At 36.7% G+C, this 25,899-nt stretch overlaps 4 protein-coding genes across 4 annotated transcripts; 2 read left to right on the forward strand and 2 right to left on the reverse strand.

Annotated features, from left to right (window-relative positions):
• The first annotated feature begins 1,694 nt into the window (after window positions 1-1,694).
• LOC103926828 (ATP synthase subunit epsilon, mitochondrial) lies at window positions 1,695-4,736 on the forward strand. Its single transcript, XM_009335709.3, has 2 exons — window positions 1,695-1,959; window positions 4,473-4,736. The coding sequence occupies exons 1-2, from the start codon at window positions 1,776-1,778 to the stop codon at window positions 4,499-4,501; spliced, it is 213 nt and encodes a 70-aa protein (XP_009333984.1). The 5' UTR covers window positions 1,695-1,775; the 3' UTR covers window positions 4,502-4,736.
• Window positions 4,737-8,296: 3,560 nt separating this feature from the next.
• LOC103926829 (exocyst complex component EXO84B-like) lies at window positions 8,297-14,980 on the forward strand. The gene is made up of 7 exons (XM_009335710.3): window positions 8,297-8,668; window positions 8,976-9,073; window positions 10,536-11,592; window positions 11,696-12,211; window positions 12,914-13,099; window positions 13,837-13,973; window positions 14,479-14,980. The coding sequence occupies exons 1-7, from the start codon at window positions 8,525-8,527 to the stop codon at window positions 14,639-14,641; spliced, it is 2,301 nt and encodes a 766-aa protein (XP_009333985.2). The 5' UTR covers window positions 8,297-8,524; the 3' UTR covers window positions 14,642-14,980.
• A 38-nt stretch (window positions 14,981-15,018) lies between these two features.
• LOC103926832 (receptor-like protein kinase) lies at window positions 15,019-18,899 on the reverse strand. Its single transcript, XM_009335713.3, has 2 exons — window positions 15,593-18,899; window positions 15,019-15,500 (listed from the first exon to the last, which is right to left on the reverse strand). The coding sequence occupies exons 1-2, from the start codon at window positions 18,426-18,428 to the stop codon at window positions 15,151-15,153; spliced, it is 3,186 nt and encodes a 1,061-aa protein (XP_009333988.2). The 5' UTR covers window positions 18,429-18,899; the 3' UTR covers window positions 15,019-15,150.
• A 2,839-nt stretch (window positions 18,900-21,738) lies between these two features.
• On the reverse strand, window positions 21,739-25,065 carry LOC103926831 (U1 small nuclear ribonucleoprotein A). Its single transcript, XM_009335712.3, has 8 exons — window positions 24,701-25,065; window positions 24,538-24,613; window positions 24,091-24,220; window positions 23,851-23,965; window positions 23,240-23,331; window positions 23,077-23,146; window positions 22,877-22,959; window positions 21,739-22,159 (listed from the first exon to the last, which is right to left on the reverse strand). The coding sequence occupies exons 1-8, from the start codon at window positions 25,025-25,027 to the stop codon at window positions 22,063-22,065; spliced, it is 990 nt and encodes a 329-aa protein (XP_009333987.2). The 5' UTR covers window positions 25,028-25,065; the 3' UTR covers window positions 21,739-22,062.
• Between the last annotated feature and the right edge of the window lie 834 nt (window positions 25,066-25,899).

The raw sequence follows: 25,899 nt of genomic DNA on the forward strand, positions 1-25,899 counted from the left end.
TATTTGTACATATAATAATAAAATGTGCCAAATATATATATATGATATTGATACATACAAAATAAAATATTTACATAATAAAAGAGTGCTATTTGATTCAAAATTAATTTACTTACAAAATAAAGCAATGTAATGTTATTTGATTCATTATTAATTTACTTACAAAATATATATATTATTTGCTAAGCATAAATTTACATATAGGTAGATTAATTACTTTAACATATATGTTAGCACTATGCATATATATATATATATATATATATATATATATTTGAACGTATAGTAGTACTTGTAATAATTATTTGTTCATCATAATTAAGGTGAGTAATTTATTGATTTGATTTGAATATTGTGGCACAAGCTGTAAATATTTGGTAATAAAAGGTCAATTACATTTTTACTTGACAGTCTTTTTCAAATTTGGGTTTTATTTAAATGTTTAAAATTAGACGGGTTTTTATCTAGGAAATAAGAGTTGTAAGGGTCTATATTTAAAGAACCCTTACTTTATTTTGGTGTAGAATTGTCGTCATGATAGTTGTCATATTTTGGCCCAAGCACACAGTAAACACAAAATTTTAAATCGAGCTATCACTTTCGATATGGGGTTGAAGTTGAAAGCCAGGGAAGATGTCAGATTGTGTTGGGATTAGGTTTAGCCAGTACGATGTTATGGGTTTAGCGGGTGCAGTGTTATGGCTCTCGAATGTCTGGAGGATATGGAGCAATGACATGGTTTTATCCTTTTATTTTGTTTAAGTTTAATAATTTTCAGAAAGGTTCTTGGAGTTCGATTTTGATTTCTCTCTTTAGGAGATTTTTCTAGTTTGATTTCTCCTTGGTGTGCTACAGCTCCAAAATTTGGAGCTACATGTGAAGGGTGGAGTCATTTGATTTGCTAGATCTACTTCACTTGGTGTTCTAGGATCATGACAATGATTAGGTGATGTGATTAGACTCATTGGCATCGTACTCTTTGTCCCAATATAATTTGCGGATTTTGTTTTCACATGATCTTCGTGTAACACATGGTTTAACGATTTTATGAACTTGTGTAATCTTGTTGTTCCCGACAAGTGCTTGAAGTCTACTTACTGCTTTGTGACTAGTGATACTTTCATATACCATTTTCAGATCTAGTTTGTAGGACCCTTTTTGGGGCCGAATTTTTCATAATATGTATTTGTAATTTTTTTTCAATAAATGAAATATCATACTCTTCTTCCAAAAAAAAAAAAAAAAAACATGTTAAACAATTTTTGCAACCATTGTTCATTTAAGTTGCAAAATCTTGTGTTTTTCTTTTTAACAAACAATAGTGTTAATGAGTTAAATTGTTGGTTGTTAGAGGGAAGAGAGATCGGTAGAGATTAAATCCGCACAATAGTGTATAAACATAATTACTTTTTGCTACTGTGGTAAATCGCCGTCTACAAAATCCCATTTCATAATATAAACTTCGATTGATTTCATGAAATGAAATAATCGAACCAAAGTGATCACTAAACCGATTGGTTTGGTTCATCTATGCTGGTAGTTTGAGGACTAAATCGAACCAAATCCGTCCCCGACCACCCTTACTAGAATTGACAGATCATTGGGCCTTTGACAGATTATTGGGCCTTCTCTAATGGCCTCACGAAAATTAAAACTCGATCTGGCCTATAGACAAAGCCCTTGCGGGAGCTACCACTGCAAGTTAAAGGGGCGCTTCGTCTAGGTCACGTTGACTGACACAGAGCGAGAGAGCGAACGAAACCCAGAGAAAGCCAATGTCGTCGAACGCAGCGGCACCGTTTTGGCGCGCAGCCGGTATGACCTACATCACCTACTCCAACATCTGTGCGAATCTGGTTCGGAATTGCCTCAAGGAGCCTTACAAGACCGAAGCCATTTCTCGCGAGAGGGTACACTTCGCCGTCTCCAAGTGGGCTGAAGGCAAGCCTGAGAAGCCCAGTAAGCTCTTCCGTTCATTTCTCTTTCGGATTTCAGATCTTGGGTTTCCATTTCCCTGATTTTTTGTTGATTTGGATGTTAAAAATCGCATCTTTTGATCGTTGTTAGTCGTTGATTTCAATATGTGCGATTAGAATTTAGGGTTTTTCTGGTCAAATGAGATTTGATTTTGTCATGGGCTGATGGAATTCAATTTGCAATGTTGGGTTGTGTAATTGGTTTGATGTGAAATGAGTGGCTCAGATGTTGGAATTTTTGTAAAGTTTTGTTCTTTTGGGTGTGACAAAAACTGGGGAAAATGCATTTGATTGAATTAAGATTATTTGGAATAGTGAGTTTTCGTCGAATTTAAAATTTCTTGAAATTTTCAAAGGTGTTAATTTTTAGATAAATCTGGGTTGTTATAGTTAAAACCACCGACATCAAGTAAAGCACATTACGATCACTTAGTTTGTGTTTATGAAATGAGAATGTGTCTTTGAACTTTGCATCTTGTGGTTAGCGCAACTGGGTACTGAGGCAATTCTCTCTGTGTATTTTGAAGACATTTGGGAACATTTGTTAGTAGCTGCAGATCTTTCTTCCTATTGTTTTCTTTTGGTTGCGGAGAGAATACATATGATTTTAGTCGGGAAATGCTAGGACTGCACTTGATGGGGCATTATCCTGTGCTGCAAGAGGACCGGATAACTTAAGTTGTAGTAAGACCCAAGCAAGATGCCTGTATAACTTGTGGGGCATTATCGTGTGCCGTTTAGGATTTGGGGATTATTTTAGATGAAGTGAAATTTTGGTTTTTTTTGTCAAATGAGACTTAAATCTCTTGATGGGATGATTGAATTCAATTTACAATGTTGGGTTGTGTAGTTAGTTTGATGTGAAATGAGTGGCTCAGATGATGGATTTTTTGGCAAGTATTTTTTCTTTCGGTGTGACAAATAATGGTTAAAATGTAATTGATTGAATTAATATTATTTGAAGTCGTGAGTTTTCGTCAAATTTAAGATTTTTTGAAATTGTCAAAGGTGTTAACATTTAGATTAATATGGGCTGTTATAAATAGAACCACCCATGTCAAAGAAAACATGTTGTGATCATATTGTGTTTGTGAAATGAGAACGTGTCTCTGAATTTTGCACCTTATGGTTAGCCTAAATGGGTGTGGAGGCAATTCTCCCATTTCTGCAATTTTAAAGATATTTGGGATCATTTGTTAGTAGCTTCTGATGTTTTTTGTTTTTTTTTTTTTTGTTGTTGCTTTCTTTTGGGGGTGTGGAGAATGGAACGTGGGGACTGCACTCGATGGGGGATAATCGTATGCTCTAAGAGGCCTGCATAACTTGTGAAGCAAAAGAGTAGGATAAAAACAGGGAACATGATGAAATTAATTAACAGATTTATCTTATTGGTTGCCACATTTTGTTTTCTCATTTCTTGTTTATAGATGATATATTCTTGTGTAGAGTGGTGATATCTAAATGCATCTTAGAGCAGTTCATCTTTTGGTCCAAGAGGAAATAAAAGTGACCTTAGTTTGTGATATCAGCATATGTTGGAAAATAAGTTGCAATGCTTTGGTATTGTCCGCTTAACTGTGTTGCTTTAAGTTAGTTGTACTTCAGGAACTCCTCTAGTCCTTTTGGTGTTCAGCTGCCTGCATATAAGTAGTTAAACCCAGGACAACTCCCTCAGAAGAGGGACGGTTATCATTGGGCTACAGCTCATGATTGGAAGGCACTCTTTCACAGAATATTGTTTCCTATAGTTGCATGCGTATGTAAATTCTTTTACAACATGTAAAATCTGAAACACCTTCAGGCAGTGTGGCTTCTTATTTATATTTCTTGGAATGTGCTTGAAACAAGGCTTTTTAAACTTCATTTCTATGTTTTAGGGATGTTGATAACAATCAAGAAACTACTTGTTTCTCTGGTTACTTCGTCTTGCCGGCTGTAATTTCTTGTATTCTAGGATTTCTGTTGTGGATGTTGTACATGTTCGTTGTAAGTTGGTGTGCTGGTTATGATTTGGTTGTATGTTATCAAATGTCCACTGTGAACTGTTGGTGGGCTGAAATATGAAATTTTGGATTTAGATTTTATTTGTTGATGTCCTATGTTTTCTCAATGTCCTCCGAACTGTTTCTTAATTGGAAGACGTGCCGTTTTTGGATCTGGTAATTAGTGAAGAAAATATCCCAGATACTGCAATTTTAAGGCTGGTTTTGAATTCAAATTATAGATTATTGAACTTGTTATTTCCAATGTTGTCTTTATTCCTGAGTGTTGATATTTTCATGATCTGCTAACCGATGAAGGAAATACAAGACACTCTGCAGAATGACTATGAGTTCTTAATATTCATTTTGTTTTAAATTTTCGTTATCTTTGAGAATGTAGGATTTGAACAACATGAATGTGATTGCACCGTAATTTTATTTTTGAACTTTGTTAATCGAATTTTTATTCTGCCAAGCCCGTATTCTTATGTATGTTTTTGGTTCTTTCCAACAGCTATTCGTTCGGATACACCCGAAGCATGAGTTGAGAGCGATGTTGGACTGCTCATGCGCTTGTGTTACACAGATGTTTTCTTCGTTTTTGTTGTCGATTTGATAGATGTGATTATAACGGGGTTTTTTATGCCCAAAACTTTCAGACATGGAGTCTAATCTGTGTTTCTGCATGATCTTTCTGTTATAATAATGTAATTGACACTGATGAAGTGCTTGATTATTGACTAGTGTAATGTCCTTATGACCAAACATTTAAATTTCATTTCTCGCATTACGCCATTTTTTCGAAATACAGATACTTTTCTTGTCCCTTGTTTTTTCTTCCAAACAAATCGAAAAACCTAATGTTTCACTTTGTATACATCACCTGAATGTGCCAACATTTACAACAAATGTGACAGTTTCCCGAATGCTAATGACGATACAAAACTCTGACGTATATACTCAAACTCGCCTATGGCAAGACCTCACTTAAAGCGAGATCACGAAACACAGACTACCCAACTTGAGTGTGTAACAAGCCTATAATTGGTCCAAAAGGTTATAAGAATAGTTAGCTGGCGGCTGTTGTGGTTATTATAGGAAAGGGATTGTCTCCGGATCCCTTCCACCAAATCCATTAATCCGGGACCTTGAAATTTGATTCAACAGTTAAAAACAAGAGGCCCCCTTTAAAAGTTATAATAACTTAAGCAATTTGATCAAATTTCAAGGTCCAGGATTGGTGGAAGGGATCCGGAGAGGATCTTTTTTTTTTTTTTTTTTTTTTTTTTTTGTCAAATGGTAAACTTTATTAAATTCTAATAGAAACGTTTACATCTTCAGCAAGAACATTAAATAAAAACTCCGGACCAATAGCATCTCAACAGAAGACACCTCCATGTAAGGCAACGTATTCTGTTATTATAAGAATTGTTGGTTGAGCCATACTAATTCTCCAGTGATAAAAAAATTAAAATAAATTACACAAAAATATCTAGTATATTGTGGGTGTATGGTGATTAGGATCTTTCTGTTCAACCAACAATAGATTAGAACAATAATATAACTTGTACTTAACAACTGATTAACAAACCCAAACGAATTAAAAAATGGAACTTTAACGAAAGACTCTCGATATTGTTCACTTTAACGAAAAACCACATTTTTACACTAAAAAGTTAATCTTGTTACTATTCACTTGACCCTTTATTTTGTTCTTATCGTTAAAACTCAAAGTTTTCAAATCATTTTCATTAGTTTTACTATTAAAAAAGGACTAAATTGTTTGACCAAAAAGAATTAAGAAATTAAAACCGAAGTTAGTTATTCTACATGTAATGTAGAAAAATACTATACCATGTAAATCATATACCCTATAAAACAGTAGTTTACGTATTACTTGATGTGATTTCTTATTTACTTAAGTACAAAACTTTAGTCCAAGAAATTATATACGCTACGAATTAATTGATATGTAAAACGTTAATTACATTGATAGTGAACTTAATCAGTATTAATTCTCTTTTTTCTTTTCAATACAGCAACATTGTGCTGAATCAAACAATGAGTTAGTTGTAATTCGATATGAAACTCGCAATAGATGAGAATCAAATTTAAAAACTTTCTACTTACATAGATAAATATCACTGAATGGTAATGGGATTAACACTTTTAATTTAATTGCGCAAAGTTAGGAGCCGTAAATCCTAGTTAGACCTCATTCCTTTCTATTATTAACCGTAGACCTGGCATTCGTGTCGTGTTTTCCATGTTCGTGTCATACCTGATATATTAACGGGTTGTATCGTGTAACACCCGTTAAAATAAACGGGTAAAATGACCTGACCTGAAATCAACTCGATAATATTAACAGGTAATATGACTCAATCGGTTACCCGGTAAGGAAAATATATTTTAAACCAATAAATAATCAAATGAAGAACATAATACTAAACAAGTATATATATACCATATTGTCACATCCAAAACATAAAAACACATTTTTCTTTTAAGTATATTTTCACTTACCTAAATTGATCAAATGGAAAAATTGGAAAATACTGGAATCGAGAAGGGGTTTTTTCGTCCAAAAAAGTTCTAATAATATAAGTGAAATAGAATCCAACGATACAGATTTACTCTCATTTATCTTATGGTTGTTATTTAAGTAAAGTCTTTAATAGTTTTTCAATTAACGTAGAAGTGTAAAAAATATATAAACGCTCATAATGATAAGCTTTGCAACTTTCATGAAGAACTTAATTTCGAAATTCGCCACTATAATCATATAAATCATAGATAAAAAGTTAATTGTTGATTGTTGTTTACATTGACGCTTCATTGTTCTCATTAAATTTTGTTTTTCAGATTTTGTTTTTTGAAAACATGATCTATTAGAGGATGCAGGAAGATGAATGGTTTGGATCGTTGATATTATATTCAGAGTTTTACGGTTAGTGAAAATTTTGCTTGATATTTATAAAGTTTTTACAAATTATATGACATCGACTCATATTTCAGTTAACCATAAATATCAGAATGTGATATAAAAAATCTGAACCGTATCTTCTTACATCCGCCAGATGATCATGTTTTCAAAAAGAAAATTTTAAAAATGAAATTCTGTAAGAAGAATAAAGTGTAAATGACAATCGATGGTTAAATATAAATATAAGATTTATAGATTATAGTGTTGGATTTCGAAGCTGACCCCTTCATGAAAGTTGTAAAGCTTATTACCATGAGCGATTGATTTTTTTTTATTTTTTTACATTTTTTACACCTCTACAATAATTATTATCAATTTTGCTCTCAAATATAAAACATTATTCATGAGGGTTTGTGGGATTTTAAAAATCTAAACAATAATGTAAGTGTAACCATTATCTACTCGTGGAGGAATAATGATGAATCACAAGTGTTTATATATTCTTTCACATTTTTTATACTTGTATGTATGTCTTCTTAGTTTTTACCTATACAAATACTTTTGGACAACAACATGTTAAGTAAAATTTATTATAGTAATGATAATAAGGAACTCTCATAATAAAAATAAATAATGACTAAAACTTTTTTTTTTTTTAACTTATATAGAATAATAATACAAAACTATATATTTAATACAGAATATATTGTATATATTAAGACCAACTCCAATGGTAGGCTAAAAGCCAAATTAACTCCCAAAATTTCCCTCCAAACCCACTCCAACCTAAGGGGAAATTTTGGGTTAAATGCTAAATTCTAAACCAATGCCAAATTCCCCCCAAAATTTAGCCCAGAAATCGTAGTGGACTCTACCCAATATTTATCGGAATTTAAATTTTTTTTAGATTAAAATGTTTATAAAATTAATTTACGATAGTCTACATATTTATTTATTTTTTAAATTTAATTTAACAAAAAAAATTGCTTAAGTTCATTCTTTAATAATCCCGGACTAAAATTTTAGGTGAGAACGGTTGAAGCAAAAAAGCTGTTTCTGAGTTAAAAGCTAAATTTTCCCGACTAAAAAATTTGCCTTTTAGCCTAATCATTGGAGATGGTCTAATATGACTATTGTATTTTATAATAAATCTTTTAGTAATTAAACTTTAAAATTATCAAAATAATTTTTTTCTTAACGGATCAAAGCGGGTTACCCACATGTTACTCGCGTACATACCCGTTAAGAATCTGTTATTAACGGATCACCCGATAATGATCCAATTGGTTATCGTGTTGATCCGAAATTCATTATTATCGTGTGGTATTTATATTGTGTCAGTCGTGTCAGAAAATGGGTCTAATTAACTGCTGTCAAAATCTAGTAAATCAGAGAGTCAAACCAAACCGTCGTATTACCGTTTCCCATCTCTTCCACCAAAACACGCTTCTTCAGCACTCGTCTCCTCTCTCTCTCTCTCTGCTTGGCTCGGCAGCTCAACTTCCACGTCCTAATTTCCGCCGGCGGATAATTTGGAAATTACCTTTTTGCCCTCACCGGATCGTTCTCCCGTTTGCTCCTCGCAGCCCTAATTTCGGAGCTGCTGGTTCAGGTGATTGATCTGATCTGTCCCGCGATTGATGGCTTCTGCGAAGACGGCCCGGTCGAGAGGCACGCCGGTCAAGGAGAACGGCGTCAAGCTCCAGGAAGGCCTCAATGTCTTCAAGTCTGACAAGTTCGATTCCCAGAGCTACGTCCAGTCACGATGCTCCCTCAACGAGAAGGTCACTTTTTTTCTATTCCTGTACATATACATACCCCTATATATACGTGTATGTAATATGCATACATGTTTTTTGTGTTCAGTGTTGTATATTTTCTGTTGTTTGGTTGCTGAGAAACCACGGGAAAGTGAAAGAACGAACTTTCAGAACTCTTGAATTGTTGATGGAATGGAATGCTATCTTTGTTTAGTTGTAGAATTTGGTTTCTTGAAACAATTTCGGGATATGCTATAAAGTTCGATTTTTCAAAATTGCGGAATCATATGAGGGGCCAATGTTAAATGTATGTATTTGAATTTTCTTGCAGGAAATAAGACAATTATGTTCGTATCTTTTGGACTTAAAGAGAGCTTCCGCTGAGGAAATGCATAGAAGTGTCTATGCTAACTATTCGGCATTCATACGGTGAGTTTTCGTTAAATGGTTAACGTGACAAGTTGATGAGTTCATAATGTATGTGCAATTTTACCGGTTAATGTTCCGAGGTGCTTCGCAATAACAGCACTGCCTTTGCTTGTTGATATGCTTAGCATATGGTTGGGTATTTGGGTGGCCTAGCTTGATACATTTGATTTTACGCAAGATTTGGATAGTGAGATTCGTTAGTGTTAAAATGTACCATGTAAAATATTCCCACCACTTCCAGCTCTAGGTAAAAAGTAAAAGAAAACCTCCTTCGGTTCTCTTAGACCATCTTCACCACTGTTCTAAAAATCCCCGCCTAGGTGCTAGGCGGCTAGTCACCGCCCCGATTAATGTCTAGGCGTTTGAAAATTAAGAAAGGGCCCATAGACCTACTGAGGCGCCCACCAAGACCGCCTAGGCATCAACTCACTGAGGCAGAAAATAGATAACTTTCATTTTGCATTTCTTTTTTCCAATAAATTGTAAGAGACTTATCGAATACTTAAATGAGCACACATTATATGCTTGTTCCCCATGTTTTCATTATGTTCCAATACTTCATAATATATGTGTCATTCTATTTTGTAGTTTATGGTGAAATTATATATATTTTAAGTATAAACATACACTTATTTGCATGAAATATAATGGATTTAGTTAAATCCGCCAAGTCCACCTAGGCGCCCGCCTAGATCCTGCCTAGCCGCCTAGGCACTAGGCCCTAGCTCGCCGCCCGACTAGCGCCTAGCGTCTTTTAGAACCTTGATCTTCACACACTATAAATTTCACCTGTTTCGTGTGGTTGCATGTCCATTCTTCTCTAAGTAGTTTGGATTTTGCTGCTGTGGTTATGGCATAGTGTTCCAGCTTATCCTGGTTTATATTTTGAACTTTTCAGAGTTCAGAACCAATTAAACTTGAGATACAAAATGTTATTTGTACTTGGTGCAGAGTATACTATGATCGTAATTTTTTCTTTAAGTAAGAGTTAAAACGTCTTTGGTCTTGCCTTGTTTGTTTCGTGTTGCTTTATACAATTGTTTAAAAATTGGCATTCAGGGTAGTTTTGGTGCTGATATAGTGACAATCAAATGATTGTTTATCTCCTTAAACTTGTATTTTTTTTTGGATGTTTTCGTTTTTGTTACTAGAATTTCAGTTCTTGTTTCTTTAGATTATACGATTGATAATATTTGGTCTCCGAGGTAGTTTAGTGCCAATATAGTCACAGTCAAAGTGATTATTTATCTATTAGAAATTTCTATTCTTGTCTACCTATTAGTATGGTGAACTCTGTTGGGGTAACTTTTATGTAGTTAGTTTACTTGAGTGTAGTTTTCAAATTCTACTGGAAGGTTTAGCCAGTTAATTCTTCAGTTATGGAGTCATTTGACTCATTCCTTTTGATACACATTATTCGTGGAGTATAATTTTGATTTCATGTAAACTGCATTTCTTACAGCACCTCCAAAGAGATATCAGATTTGGAGGGGGAGCTATCTTCTATCAGAAACCTGCTATCCACTCAAGCTGCTTTGATTCATGGTCTAGCTGAGGGAGTAAACATCGATTCCCTATCTAAATCTGTTCCTGAAGGTTCTAGTGAAAATGGTTCATTAATTTCTGAAGATAGAGATCCTACTGACCTGGAGAAATGGTTAGTAGAATTTCCTGATCTCTTGGATGTTCTGTTGGCCGAAAGGAGAGTGGATGAAGCTTTAGATGCCCTCGATGAAGGTGAACGCGTGGCTTCTGAAGCAAAACAACTGAAGGTGCTGGATCAAGCTTTGCTTGTGTCTCTGCAGACTTCTATTGTTGAACGCAGGCAAAAGTTAGCTGATCAGCTTGCTGAGGCTGCTTGCCAGCCTTCTACCCGTGGTGGTGAACTTCGTGCAGCCATCTCAGCACTGAAAAGGCTTGGGGATGGCCCTCGGGCACACAGTTTGCTGCTCAATGCACATTTCCAAAGATATCAATATAATATGCAAAGCCTTCGTCCATCGAGCACCTCATATGGAGGAGCTTATACTGCTGCACTCTCACAGTTGGTGTTCTCTGCTATTGCTCAAGCTGCTGGTGATTCGTCAACGATATTTGGCAAGGAACCAAATTATACTTCTGAGCTTGTGATGTGGGCAATAAAGCAAACTGAGGCTTTTGCCTCTCTTATTAAAAGGCATGCATTAGCTTCATCAGCTGCTGCTGGGGGGTTAAGAGCTGCTGCAGAGTGTGTTCAAATAGCATTAGGCCATTGTTCCTTGTTGGAAGCTCGTGGTTTGGCACTTTGTCCTGTGCTTTTGAAACTCTTTAGGCCTAGTGTTGAACAAGCACTAGGTGCTAATTTAAAAAGAATTGAGGAAAGCACTGCTGCCTTAGCTGCTGCTGATGACTGGGTCCTTACATATCCTTCAACTGCTACACGGCAACCTGGCAGGCCTTCAACCACATCCCTTGGTAATATGACAGCGTTCCAACATAAACTTACAAGTAGTGCACATCGGTTCAATTTCATGGTCCAGGTAAATCATTTTTCTCCCACATATAATCAATTAATCAACTTTCTGTTTGGGCGTGTGTGATTCCTCATTTTATTGTGGCCTCATAGATTGCCTGATATTGCAGGATTTCTTTGAGGATGTAGGACCATTGCTCAGTATGCAGTTGGGCGGTCAGACATTGGAGGGTTTGTTCCAAGTATTTAATTCATATGTGAACATGCTTATAAAAGCATTACCGGGTTCAATGGAGGAAGAATCAAACTTTGAAGGTTCTGGGAATAAAATTGTTAGTATAGCTGAGAATGAAGCCCAACAGATTGCTTTGCTGGCAAATGCATCCTTGTTAGCAGAAGAACTACTTCCACGTGCAGCCATGAAGCTGTCTCCACCGAATCAGGTTGCTTACAAGGATGATCTACGTAGAAGATCATCAGATAGGCAAAACCGGCATCCTGAGCAAAGGGAGTGGAAGAGGCGGCTTGCCAGCTCAGTTGATAGATTAAAAGATAGTTTCTGTCGTCAGCATGCTCTAGATCTCATTTTTACAGAGGATGGTGATAGCCATCTTACTGCTGATATGTACATAAACATGGATGGGAATGCAGACGAGGTTGATTGGTTCCCATCCTTAATATTCCAGGTATGCTGAATAATGATTTTCTCTGGTGTCATTTCTGTTTGAACTCTTTTCTCTTCCTTCTTTTGAGCTGTCATGCTATTCATAGTTGGTGCTGTTCGGTTCAACACATTCCTCTGCTAGTATGCTTTGCATGTTTCATACCCTTGTTTATGTCCTCTATGCTTAAGAAAGGGTTAAGAAAAATTTTGAGGACCTCCCCCTCTGACTTCTATTGTGTAACTTCCTGGTGGAGGATGTCAAAGTTGGTATAAAACAAATGTCTTATGTCAAAATATTTCTGAACGCATGTAGATATGTCTCCTTGCATGATACCTTGAAATTGGACTAATTACCTTGAATGTTATGGTCAACTGAAGATTATCAGGTGTGACATGCTGTCTTTACATGATCCATAATTATACTTTTTGTTGGTTATTGATTGTCTGAACTAACGACAAAGAGAGAATCTAAAATTTGAAAGGGACATTGATCAATTTAAAAGTGAGGACTTGAGAATTGACCAAAAAGTTATTGTGGGTTTGTTTTTTTGGGGGGGGGGGGGGGGCGGGTGCTTATGATATTTCCCCTTTTGTGTATAGTGTATATACATATTCAACTTATTTGTGGTGTATGTGATCTGAGTTTTTTTTCTACTATTTACATGCTTTTATTATTGAATTTTGTTAACTCCTAAGTTTCTTTTGTTATTTTGTCCCAATTCAGGAACTTTTTGTGAAACTAAACAGAATGGCCAACATAGCAGCAGAAATGTTTGTAGGAAGGGAAAGATATGCTACATTGCTTCTAATGAGACTAACGGAAACTGTCATATTGTGGCTCTCGGAAGACCAGAGCTTTTGGGATGATATTGAGGATGGGCCACCTATAGGTCCTCTTGGCTTACAACAAGTATGTAATTTCTGGTCACACCATCTGATTTACTCCGTGGTGGTTTATTTTGATAATCTGTCTTGAATCCAGTATAACAACTCAAACCTTACATGTACAAGCAATAAGAAGCACATAGCCATAATCATTTGAAGGGATGTTCCTATTTTAGTAACATGAGAAGGAACTATATCATACAAGGAAGGAAGGAAATAATTGAAGATCTAACATGTAGAGAACAAAGAAACGAGGATGGAAGGAAAAATGTAGGATTGGTATATTTTGAGTGAGGGAGTTAGAGTAAAAGGCCTGCAACTGTCATCGCTCTAGTTTTTTATGAAACTTTGTTTCCATGCTAACTGAATCCCAATGTATCGAACATGAAAAGAACTTCCTTGTATACCAGGATACTAGGTATTTTGTAACCCGGCCTTTCGGAATGATATGCTGATTCCCAGTTTTTTCCTCTTTTTTTGCCTGATATTTCTTCCCAGGTTGCTAATAATTTAGACAACCTCACATTTGGTACCCGCAACTTTGTGATTATAGTGATATAAATTAGAAATCGAATCTAAAGCTATGTGAGGAAATAATGCAGATTAGAGGAAATGGTTACCAGATAGTGGATACCAAAGAATATTAAAAGGGTTATCCTAACAAGGACTCGTACTACATGATAGCTGTCTTCTCCCGTCTTAATTTTGGGGATCTCCTCACTGAACACCCAATTATATGCAACTTTTTTCATCTGTGTGCAGTTCTATCTGGATATGAAGTTTGTCATATGCTTTGCTTCTCAAGGTCGTTACCTATCTCGAAATTTGAATCGAGCTATTAACGAGATCATATCTAAAGCCATGGCAGCATTTTCTGCAACAGGCATGGATCCCAATAGGTATGCTTTGATCATCATCAATAATATACGCACACATGTACATGTAGATGCATAACATAAATGCACATATATTGAGTCGTAATTGCAACTTATTCTATTTTTAAGTAAAAATTATCCTGGAAAATATTCTGGACCCAGTAAAAAAAAAAAAAAAAAAATCACCTATGGTGACATCTTTAAGCAAAAATTATCCTGGAAAATATCCTGGACCCAGTAAAAAAACAAATCACCTGTTGTAAAAAAGTTTTGGGTAAAACCTTCCAGCACGACACTTCCATCTTTTTTACGCTGGATGCTTTTATCTGTTTTATTTTATTTATTTTTAATTTTGTCATTTATACGAGAACAATCTAAAGGGATTTGATATATCTTGATCGATCTTTTTCTATATTTATTATATTCTTTGTAATTTACTGTATTCCGAGGTCTGATTTTGTTGTGATTACATGACGTATAGCGTTTGAGCAGTTGATTTACTGTATGCTGGGTTGTAATCTTGTTTCAGTGTCCTTCCGGAAGATGAGTGGTTCAATGAAGTCTGTCAAGACGCAATTGAAAGATTAAGTGGGAAACCAAAAGCTGTGAACGGGGATCGGGATCTTAATAGCCCGACCGCCTCTGTTTCAGCACAATCAATCTCATCTGTTAGATCTCATGGGAGTTCCTGAGGCACATCAAGTTTCATCTCTCTGTAAATTAAGTAGAAAACTATCCTTGGATCCTTTAGAATTCTTTCACCCCTCCAGTATAATTTTGGTCGTCATCATCCTTTTCCCTCATTTTTTTTTTTCTGGAGGACGACGTTTCGTCTCACAAGGCTAGGAATTCTTTTTGAATGATTTGAGTTTGTAAAGTTGATTGCAGTTTGATCTGAATACGACTTTGTATAATTCTTTCACAAATTCGGGCAGAGTCGCATAATCTGTATTGATATCGTCGTTACCCCGAGTTCATGTGAATAATGTTTTATTTGTTGGAACCATGGAAGATATGTTTCTTAGGTTGAATATTTCCTTCCATTGAGAAAAGAAGACATTTACCGACATGTTAAATATTTCCCTTAAAATTGCATATCGAACCTACATTGCACATGTTCACAGATACTTCACCATCCAGTAAGATTAAACAGCACTAAAAGTACACCGGTCACAACAACCGATATGGAAAAATTCAAAAGCTAGCCTTTTGTCCTTCTCACTTGGGAATCTGCATCTAACAATTGCTTGATAACAGCTCTCATCGTGGGTCTCTTTTTCGGATCTTTCTCAGTACATCTGAAAGCCACCATAAGCACCTCGATAACTTGATCCATGGTGGTTGAATCCAGAAGTTCCTCCTTAAGCCTTGAATCGACGATCTGATCAATTTGTTCCGTGCTGCTCCACGCTGACTTAGCCCATCCTGCAATGTCAGTTTGCTCCATAAACGATGGATCCAATGCCTTCTTCCTAGTTAGCAGCTCAAGTAAAACGACCCCGTAACTGTAAACGTCAGATTCCACGCCCCTTGCTGTTGTAAATGCATTTTCTGTCAAAAGCCATGAAAAAATAACAATTCAGTTCATTGAGTGCATGAAATGCACAACCATTTCTGAATAAAAAATAACCTAGAATAATTACCTGGTGCAATATATCCGGTTGTACCCACAACTGCTATGGATGTCGTTGGTGAAGAAGACCGCTGATCCAGAAGTTTAGCAATACCAAAGTCAGCAATATGGGGCTCCATATCAGAGTCCAAGAGGATGTTCATAGGTTTGATGTCTCGATGCACTATCGCGGGATCACAATCGTAATGGAGATATTCCAACCCGTATGCAGTTCCAAGCGCTATCCTGTAGCGAACACTCCACTCAAGAGTTGGTTGGGGTTCAATTTCATGTAAAACATCATGAAGGCTCCCATTTTCCATGTACCTATACAAGATTAAACCGTGGTCGTTTCTTAACCAGAAGTTTTCCAATCTAACCAGATTCCGGTGCCTAATTGCCCCAAGGGTTTGAATTTCTCGAACCATGCTCAAACGCCTTCCTTCGTGCCCCGCAAATTGAAGCTTCTTGACTGCATAATCTTGGTCTGTCGCCAAGGAGGCCTTATAGACTGTTCCATGGGCTCCTCTCCCGATGATATAGTGACCATTCAGGTTTTCTGTAGCCTCCAGCACCTTGTCGAGCAAGGCAGATGGCCCCTCTTGAGCAGAGATCTGAAGATCGTGCTTGGCCCTTTTGCGCCACAGGAACAGATAAATCAGCCCATAAAGCACAAAAACAACAAATATCGAGGATCCTAGAGCTGTCAATGCAATTTGCACTTTACCAAGGCCTTTCCGGTTGCTTGGTGGGCTGTTGCAAGGCTTAAAACTGTTGTTTCCCGCGCACGTTGAGCCACATGATGGAAGGTAATTGACACATATGTAGGGATTGCCCAAAAATGACGATTGGGATGAGTTCAACAGCTTCATCAACGTCTCCGGTACCGGGCCTGTGAAGTTGTTGTCTGAAACATGAACCTCAGTTAGTGAACTCATACCGTCGAGCGCTTTTAAAGTCCCTGTCAAATTGTTACGAGAAAGATCTAATTGTTGTAGCCTTATCAGCTGCCCTAGCTCTGCAGGAAGCGGACCTGTCAATCCATTGTTGCTAAGATTTAAAGCATAAAAGATACTCTTCAATGCTCCAATCGATGGTGGAATCACACCTCCGAACAGATTTCCACCAAGCTGTAGCTCTGAAAGCTTTTCGAACTCCGACAAGAAAGTTGGGATGCCACCAGTGAAGCTGTTGTCGCTTAAAATCAGCGTTGATAAACCTGTCCAACTTGTCAGAATTGACGGAATGGAGCCGTTCAACAAGTTGGACCGCACATCAAACTTATCCATTTTGGTACACTTGGATAGTTGAGGAGGCAGAGAACCAACCAAATTGTTGTGGAAAAGAACCAAAGTACGGAGCTTTGCAAGATTCCCCAGCTCCGGCGGTATAGCTCCGGTTAACTTGTTTGTGGACAAATTGATAGTTGTGAGGTTGCCACAGTTTCGCAAGCTTGATGGAATTGCTCCACTAATCTCATTGCTGCTGATGTCCATATGATCGAAGTTTGGATTTTCTGCAAATTCCGGGAGAGCTCCACTGAGGTTATTCCGTTCAAGCTTCAACCTCCAGAGAGTGGGGCAATATCCAACATCAGAAGGTATGGAACCTTGAAGTCGATTGGAAGCCATAGTCAACACCCTTAAGCGCTTTCCATGGCAAAGATTTGGAGGGATTGTACCAGTGAAGTTATTATACATAAAATCTAACTGCACTAGACTGCTGTTAATCCCCAGACCTTGAGGTATAACTCCAGAAAACAGGTTGTTAAACAACGAAATATTCTGCAGTTGCTTCAGCTCAGTCATCTCCACAGGCAGCTCCCCCGTGAGGCTATTATTGTACACAAGGATGTGCTGAAGACTCTGAATCTTCCAAATGCTAATTGGGATTTCACCAGTTAACCTGTTCTCAAACAATTCAAGATCCTGCAATTTGGTCAGCAGCCCCAATTCACTAGGAATTTCTCCCTCTAGTTGGTTCGTATACAAGTGTAGTCCAGTCAAGGACGTACACTTACCAAGTTCAGGAGGTATTTTCCCAGACAAACGGTTCTCAGGAAGGTACAGAAGTTGAAGCTTCCCTAGTTGGCCAAAGGACGACGGGATGGTCCCCATTAAGTTGCTACTCACAGCAGCAAACTGTGTTAAATTACTACAATTTCCCAGGCTTGATGGAAGACCTCCACTAAACTGATTGCGTGACAAATCCAAGAAAAACAAATTCTTGCAATCCCCAGAACCCAAATCAATCCTACCCTCGAGATGATTCTCCCTAACGTCAAGATACACTAGGTTCCCAAGATTGTTCAGACTCTTAGGCAGGACTCCACTCAACTGGTTATCACCCAAATACAACTCCTCCAATTTACTTAAATTCCCAACATTTGCAGGGATGGAACCATTCAAACTATTCTCATACAGATCAATATGGACCAAGCTGGAAATCGAAAACAAGGGTTCAGGGATTTCACCAGAAAAATGATTTACTGACAAATTCAAGTACTCAAGTAAAGTACAATTGGCCAACCCGGTTGGGATTTTGCCACTAAAGTTGTTGGAACCCAAAGAAAGAGTCTGCAAAAACCTAAAGCTGCCAACTTCAGGACCCAATTGACCAGAAATTCCAAACCCGGTGAGGTTTAAGGCAACCACATTGTGGGATTTATCACATTGGATTCCAACCCATTGGCAAGGATTGGAATCAGAGGCATTCCAGGTGGAGGATATTGGGGTTGGGACTATAGTCCAGTGCTTGAGGAGGGACAACATTGCCACCCCATCAGAGCTCAAGCTAGATACAAGAGGTATGGGGACAGAAAAGAAGAATAACAATAAGAAGAAGAAATTTGAGAGAGAAAGCTGCATGCTTTGGTGTCTAATTTTAGATGAAAAGAAAAAATGAAAATTATTTGGTAAAGATACGAGCTTTAGCTACTGCATGTAGGTTCAGCTTTCCCTTGCATTTGAGTGAGTTGGAAACCGAGTGGAACAGTTTGAGAGAGAGAGAGAGAGAGAGAGAGAGAGAGGACGATGTTGGGATTTTGGTAAAGATTTGAGCTTTAGTGGTAAGTAAGCTAATTTGAGCTCACAGTAAAACCCAGCAGCATGTAGATTGAATTGAGTTGGAAACTGAGTGGAAAAATGTTTGAGAGAGAGAGAGAAGATTGTGTTGGGGTTTTTGGCATGGCGGTTGAGGCTGTTAAATAGCGTAGAATTGAGTAGAATATGGAGTGTTTTTTTTTTTGTTTGGTCAAAGAATATGGAGTGTTTATACGCGGTCTTCTGGTTGGAGCCACATTTTGGAGACTTGTGTGGACTATAATCGTACTTTTATAACCTGACGGAACCAAGAAACAACAGACTCTTTTCCGGTGTGTTTTGTGTGTGTTATTTGACAACTAAAATAATAAAAACTAAAATTTGTTTTTTGTGTGCGAACATTGAACAAAGCATGAAGATGAGTACTTTCTAGTGAAATTGTGTGATGAAATCAGGGCAGGTGGATGCTTGTGTTCACACAAACATGCCTGCAGGGTCGTTTCACCTTTTGACCACAACGTATTGGATCATTTTTCTAGAAATCCAAGATATCTCATAATCGTTGCTATTCATATTACATCGTGTAGTCAGAAATAATTTTAAATTAAATATAAATAGTACATAGCAAAAATTGACCGTATGATATATGATGAACGAACACGATTACAGGATCCCCTAAATCCATTCGAGGATCCTTTTCCCAATGTATGAATTCAATATTACATGTGTTTTAACAGTTATATTTAAATTTTATAATTAATAGATTTTTTTTTATTTATTTTAACTGTTCATTTTTCTTACCTACTATATATTATTGAAAAAAATATATAAAAATGTTCGTGTTTTGATTTTATTAATTAAAAAGTGGGGCTTATATATATTTTCAAAAATGAGAATTGACATTTCTCCATATTTTCGAGCGTTTGATTTTTCAATAGGATGTTAAGTTTTCTCTCATGCGCCTTAAATTTAAAACTCCCATTTCTTAAATTAATGTAATAATTATGAACTTTAATGTAATAAACATGGACATGAGATTCACATGCTTTGGAGGTAAGCAAACAAATTAACAAGTTTGTGAACTGATAATTGTTTATCGGAAGCATTCCTAAGTTCTCTTAAATAATAATAATTTTAAAAAAAAAATACCAACCATATTTCTCAATCCCCAACCCCATTTGTTACAAGATAAACATGGACATCAGATTCGCATGCTTTGGAGGTAAGCAAACGAAAACTGATAATTGTTTATGCGCACGCGTTAATTTAATTGTCAATATACACATAAAAGATTATATAATTAACATAAAAATACCACAATTGCAATATATTCGTATTATATAAATTGTCTGTGGATTATTATTGTATTGTATATGCCATATTTAACCACTCCTCAACTACACTAAAGCATCAATTATTTATTGTTTTTGGTTGTTAAACTGTCAATACAAAGGCAAATCCTTCAGCATTACAATGACATTACGCAATGTGAAAACAAGGCATGGATTTGCGTATGTCTCGTCCAAAAGTGGAGCTGACCGCACACGACCACGTCAATACGGGGAACGAGAAAAGGATTCCTCCAACTATTTTAAGGGAGGGAGGCCCTACTTAACTACCATCAATTGTGACTTCTGACCTTCTGCAAAATAAACATGGTATTTTACTTGTAAAAAATATAATTGAGCGTAATACTTGGTGCGCGGGTAAATTCAGGGTTTTGACAATGAAATTGTGGGGGATGGATTGTCTGCCCTCCCATTTCCATACTCTTCTCATGCTCTCCTATTTATGTGATCACAGTTAAACCACGTCAACAGTTTATGTTCCTGTTACTTTTTGTTTTATTATTTCTATAAAAAATTAATATAAAATGTTGACGTAACTTAACCGTAACCATACATTACAAGAAGGCATGAGAAGAGTATGGAAATGGAAGGGCAGACAATCCACCTCCGCAATTGTGGACGGGAATAAAATAAATACATGGTAAACTATTGTGGAAAAAAAAAAATAACCACCTCTCAATTAGTTTTATTCCTAATGATATATTATCTGTCACCTCATAATTTAACGTTAATTATTGTACCGATATTATAAAACCAAAAATATAAGATGACAAAAAGTACATAGAAAGGCAGTGAGTCGCCTTAGCTTTTCTCACATTCCAATCCCATTTGACAAATGTGGTCGAAGGAAAAAAATATCGGAAACATGGACCAAGACCCATGAACCGTTACATCTTTAGTCTCCAGATTTTTAACCAACGATCCGACGGTTATGGATATCGGTCCATACTATGGGTCAATCCATTCTAGTTGCGAAAGCACATATAGAAAATCAGTGGGTATGATCAAAATCAAGAGCACCCAATAAGGTCAAGTAGGTCATGCATAAAGTGAAGCAAGAATTGCAAACCACCCACTTTCTATTTTTCTTCACTTTCCAGTAAGTCTTCACAAACTATGAATTCAGTTCGCTTACAAGTAATCAATGGCACGCAAGGACCAACGCATAGTTCCATCATATTTGCTTCAAACTAGTTATGGAAAAAATGTGTTTCCTCTCGCCGATAAACATCAAGATACCTACTAATCTCGAGGCCAGAGGTACAACAAAATTTCTTGATGATTGCCTAGTGAAGTAATATTACCTGAAACAAACGAGCACCCGAAGACACCTGACCTCCTCAAATGAATAGTGCATTGTCATTTGGTATTGGAATATCCTGTATATAAACCACACAGCATGTATATAATACCCAACATCTTTCTGAAAAGTCATGCTTCGAACATCTTGAATGGTAAAACTGCATGTCTAGCTCCTCGCTTAAACGATGATCTATGACTAGTCTAAGTTATTAGTATGTCGTGGGGATGGAAATGACAAACGTGATGGAAACGGAAAACATGATAATTAATGGTGTGTTTTCCTAAGTATCCACAACGGAATGGAAGTTATGCCATCAAATGGAACTGAGGACCACCTTCAGATGATTGGTGGAGATAAGTTAATCACTCAAACCTATGTTAAAAAATAATGTAAGCTAGCAAGATGTCTATATGGGTGGGCATTCCTAATTTCGACATACAACAATTTAATCTGTAGACCAATGCACGACCCACCACCCTACAGATGATAACAATATTTTTGCCCCTAATATTGCATTAACACATACTGCTGAAATATGCATGTCACAAATACGCTATAAGATGATAACAATTTGAGCCCCTAATATCCAGGCATTAACACATACTGCTGAAAATGCATGTCACAAGTACGTTATAACATGGCCAAATGGTATGTTCATGATGCCACTAAGTGCATTCATTCACATGAGGGGAGATGCTAATGCTGATGACGTGACTATGAAATGGATGCATGCAACAGCTGCAAGATGCATCCTATCATGTGGTTGTGATTGTCTCTAGCATAAGGAACAGAGTACATCCCCTTCAAGCTACTGGTATGTCATAGCCGGTGGAGCTCCATTGGCAGCAGGGACAGCACCAGGGTGGTTTCCATCCTTCCTTTTCCCAAATGGGTTCTTTGAATATGTATTTATAAGTCAAGGAAAAAACATATATTGCCAATCACAAAAGGAACATAGACAAGTCATGAGTAACATATATATCTGTGGTGAGGTGGATCAGAATTCAGAATATATATATATATATAGAAGTTATTTTAAGGAATATTGGAACTAAAATTATTCTGTAAGATAAAAATCTTGCTGCAAATGCCATTTGGTAATCTAAACTTTGGTATCACTATGATATACCAAGCATAAAAGGGTATTCAAACCTTTTATTCATTTAACATTAATCAGTCACACTGACGCACAAAGAAAAGGCACATCAACAGATGACTTGTGCACGTCACTAAATAGGATTTGCTAAACTCCATATACTAAGTTAAGACCAAATACTAAGTTAAGACAACTTTCGTGATTATGTAGAGCATCAACATACTATACATCTGGAAACCTAGATTAAAAAATAGGGCAAGAACCTGATCGATCTGACTCAGCATTGGATCATATAACCCATAAAACAAAAATCCATCCTAGAAAACAGAGTTTTGGAAACATGAATGTTACAGGTGACTTGAGAAAGTAGAAACTAGTCACCGTCATACATGTAAAACAGTCCAGCAACCAGGTACATGAGAGCACGAATTTTGACCTATGCTTATTTATACTTGCAGTCCAATTACTATTAAGTTGCACAAACAACAAACAAAATATCAGCCATAAGAAAATTCCAAAAGGATATTGTATTCTCATGCCCACAGAACCAGAACTGGGGATAACAGCACCCTGCAAAGCGTGGTGCACATTGGTGGCACTGTTCACATCCTGCATGGGTTATACAGAAAATCTGTTTAGTAAATATAGAAAAGGGCAGGCACTCAGAATATTTATCCCAATATGAAAGCGTCAATGAACAGCGTTTAATTGCTAAATATTACTTACTTCAAACTCAATGAAACAAACAGTATGCCTTTCTTGTCTTAAGATCTTCATTTGCTTAAATCCAGGTTGTCTGCATTACCAAAAATTTATATTTAGCTTGACACCTTTCTTATGAAACAAAGAAATGAAACACATCCTAAGATAAGGGATGAGACATTCATACGAGCTGAAAAGGCCCCTCAGTTCTTCCTCATTAATTGTCTCTCCCAGATTTCCAATAAATAAGGTATTGCACGGTGGGTTATCTTTAGTGTTCTGCAGGAAACAAGAACCATCATAAAGAAGAAAAAATTATATTTACTGGCTTCCTACATCATGGACAGTCAACAGTAATGAAAAAATTGGCCACTACGAAACAACAAAAGCACAGCAAACAGGAAGAAAGAAAGTGGGGAATACACAAACAAAATAAGCTACATAAAGGGAAGAAAATAAATCTTTGGACTGTGAATAGAACAAGTAAAAATGAATAGCTAATCTGCTTAGTTAGTTTAAATATCATTTTAAGGCTGCACTTCAGTTTTTTTATTCTTCGATATAATATACATTCATTTATATAAACAAGAGAAGAAGGGGTACAGTGGTTGTTTGACTAAGTGATGGCTAGACAAACTATATGTCTTGATAAATATCAATATCTCAACTCCCCACACACACCCCAATCCAAAGTTAAAAAAAAAAAAAAGGAAATTTGTGAGGTTCATGCAAACTCATAAATTAGCAAACACAAACTCTTTACCCAACATTTTACACACACAAAGCATAGTGGATTACCAGAACAGGTACATAGCTACTCGGTGCTGGTACAGGAGGAGGAGGATGCATTTGTACTGGAGGAACAGGATAACCACCATATGGATCATACGTAGGAGGTGGTGGAGCCAGATACCTGGGCCACACGAGCAACATTCACATGAGAAAATGTGAAATATCCAGAAAGGAAAACATATGCTCTATTGAGCAGCAGAAACAACTAAATTTTATTTCGAAATTAGATGAGCAATGTTTGATTACCCGTGTGGCCCCCAAACAGGTGGAGGAGGAGGATGAAAAGGAGATGGACTGCTATAGCCAGCCTGTGAGTAGTCACCACCAGTTCGCAAACGTTTACTCTGATCATAAGGGCTTGTATCGCCTACAATTCCTATAGTTTCCAACTCAAATTAGATAGTCACAAAACATTCAACCAAACTCTCTAAGCTAACCAAAAACCATTGTTATTACGATTCGAACCAACATAATGCGGTAATGATAAACATAAGTAATAGAACCGATACTTGCCCATTACCGGAAACAGGAAATTCTCCCCTATTCCACTAACAAAATTGAACTTTAATCCAAATACAATGATTACTACACAATGTAGATAAAACTCTATGAACTAGATCCCTAACAAAATACCGAAAACAATAAAACTCTCCAATTCAATTCAAAAAGTAACAAATTGATCACCATCCTCACCTCTTTTAACAAAAAGATTCTTCTTTGCCATCTCCGTGTGCAGCACAGCCTTCGACTCCGAATCGAAAATCATACCCTAAACCCCAAAATCCAACAAAAACTCAAAATTTCAACATAAACATCAAAATCAAAATTCAACCGTAAGAAATTATTCAAAGCTAACCTGAAGGGCGTCTTTGGCAGCAATGGCTTGATGAGCAGTGGAAAAGAGCGCGAAACTCATAGGCTTCTCGCCTTTGTTGTTGACCTGCGAGGCCTCGTATCCTGGCAACCATCTCAGGAGGTTCTGTATCTCTCTCTCCTTCACATCCTCAGGAAGACCAGTGATGAATATGGTGCGAACCTCATCGGTAAGGGGTCGGTTCGGGTTGTCGACGAGGTGGTGAGGAGGAGGAGGAGCTATAGAGCCGACAGCCGTAGGGGGAGGCGGAGGAGCGGCGGCTGCGGGCTGCCATTGCTGGTGGTACGGGTGGATCCCAGCGCCGGCCATATCCGATTTGTACGCAAAACCCTAGAGAGAGAAACAGAGGGAGGGAAGGAGGAGAGAGTTGAGAATTTTTCGGAGGTAAAAGTTGAGCGTTTGGAATGGGATTTTGCCGCGAGCGATCGGGAATTTGCCGAATAGGGTTACAGAAAACTGCAACTCTACAGGATGCGAACGCTCTGATTCACTTCCAATAATTCAATCGCGTGACGACACGTGCCAAAGCAAGATCGTGTGGTTTATAACATTTTCGGTATTTTTGAGTTTATTTTATTTCTTCTTCCCTCGGAGAGTTTTTGTGATGTTTATTACACCGATTTATAAATCTATAAATTTTGATAAAATTTGAGAAATTTTAATGAAAATGTTATGGATTTTAATTGATTGTTAAAGATTTAACATAAAATTTTGAGTGAATACCCTCAAAGGAGAAAGGTGAGATTTGAAAATAGTTAAAAATATTATAAAATCTCTCGAATTCCCTCACTTTTTTTTTTGAATAAACAATATTATCTACACTAAGAGGAGGACTAGCTTAGCCTCACAATAGGCTAGCAATAATGTGGTTCAAATTCAAATTCACCTTTGGGGAGAATCGAGTCTAAGACATCTCACTTACAAGTGAAGAAGAATACTAATAGACCGTATTATTGAGTGACCTCACTTTTTAAACCCTTTAAATCAGTTTCTAATCTAATACCCCTATAATGTTATAAGCTCATTTAAAATCATGATTTAATACACCTAAACTTTCAGATGATCACTTAAAATCTTGATTAAATATCCTTGAATTTGTAAACAGATTTAAAATCGCTCTACAAATTGAATACACCTTCTAAATCTAGGTATTACAGTATAAACAACATTGATTTGTCATA

Source organism: the organism of the source record quoted next, unplaced genomic scaffold, assembly GCF_019419815.1.
Source record: "Pyrus x bretschneideri cultivar Hongxiangsu unplaced genomic scaffold, Pyrus_bretschneideri_v1 Contig61, whole genome shotgun sequence".
Classification (NCBI taxonomy): Eukaryota; Viridiplantae; Streptophyta; class Magnoliopsida; order Rosales; family Rosaceae; genus Pyrus; species Pyrus x bretschneideri.

Coding starts and splice junctions, on each gene's coding strand:
- LOC103926828 (XM_009335709.3), top strand. CDS start 1,776: ATGTCGTCGAACGCAGCGGCACCGTTTTGGCGCGCAGCCGGTATGACC. Junction 1,960..4,472: donor AGGCAAGCCTGAGAAGCCCA/GTAAGCTCTTCC, acceptor TCTTTCCAACAG/CTATTCGTTCGGATACACCC.
- LOC103926829 (XM_009335710.3), top strand. CDS start 8,525: ATGGCTTCTGCGAAGACGGCCCGGTCGAGAGGCACGCCGGTCAAGGAG. Junction 13,100..13,836: donor GTCCTCTTGGCTTACAACAA/GTATGTAATTTC, acceptor ATCTGTGTGCAG/TTCTATCTGGATATGAAGTT. Junction 13,974..14,478: donor ACAGGCATGGATCCCAATAG/GTATGCTTTGAT, acceptor ATCTTGTTTCAG/TGTCCTTCCGGAAGATGAGT.
- LOC103926832 (XM_009335713.3), bottom strand. CDS start 18,428: ATGCAGCTTTCTCTCTCAAATTTCTTCTTCTTATTGTTATTCTTCTTT. Junction 15,501..15,592: donor AACCGGATATATTGCACCAG/GTAATTATTCTA, acceptor GGCTTTTGACAG/AAAATGCATTTACAACAGCA.
- LOC103926831 (XM_009335712.3), bottom strand. CDS start 25,027: ATGGCCGGCGCTGGGATCCACCCGTACCACCAGCAATGGCAGCCCGCA. Junction 24,614..24,700: donor CTGCCAAAGACGCCCTTCAG/GTTAGCTTTGAA, acceptor TTTGGGGTTTAG/GGTATGATTTTCGATTCGGA. Junction 22,960..23,076: donor TTTGTTTCATTGAGTTTGAA/GTAAGTAATATT, acceptor TAACCCATGCAG/GATGTGAACAGTGCCACCAA.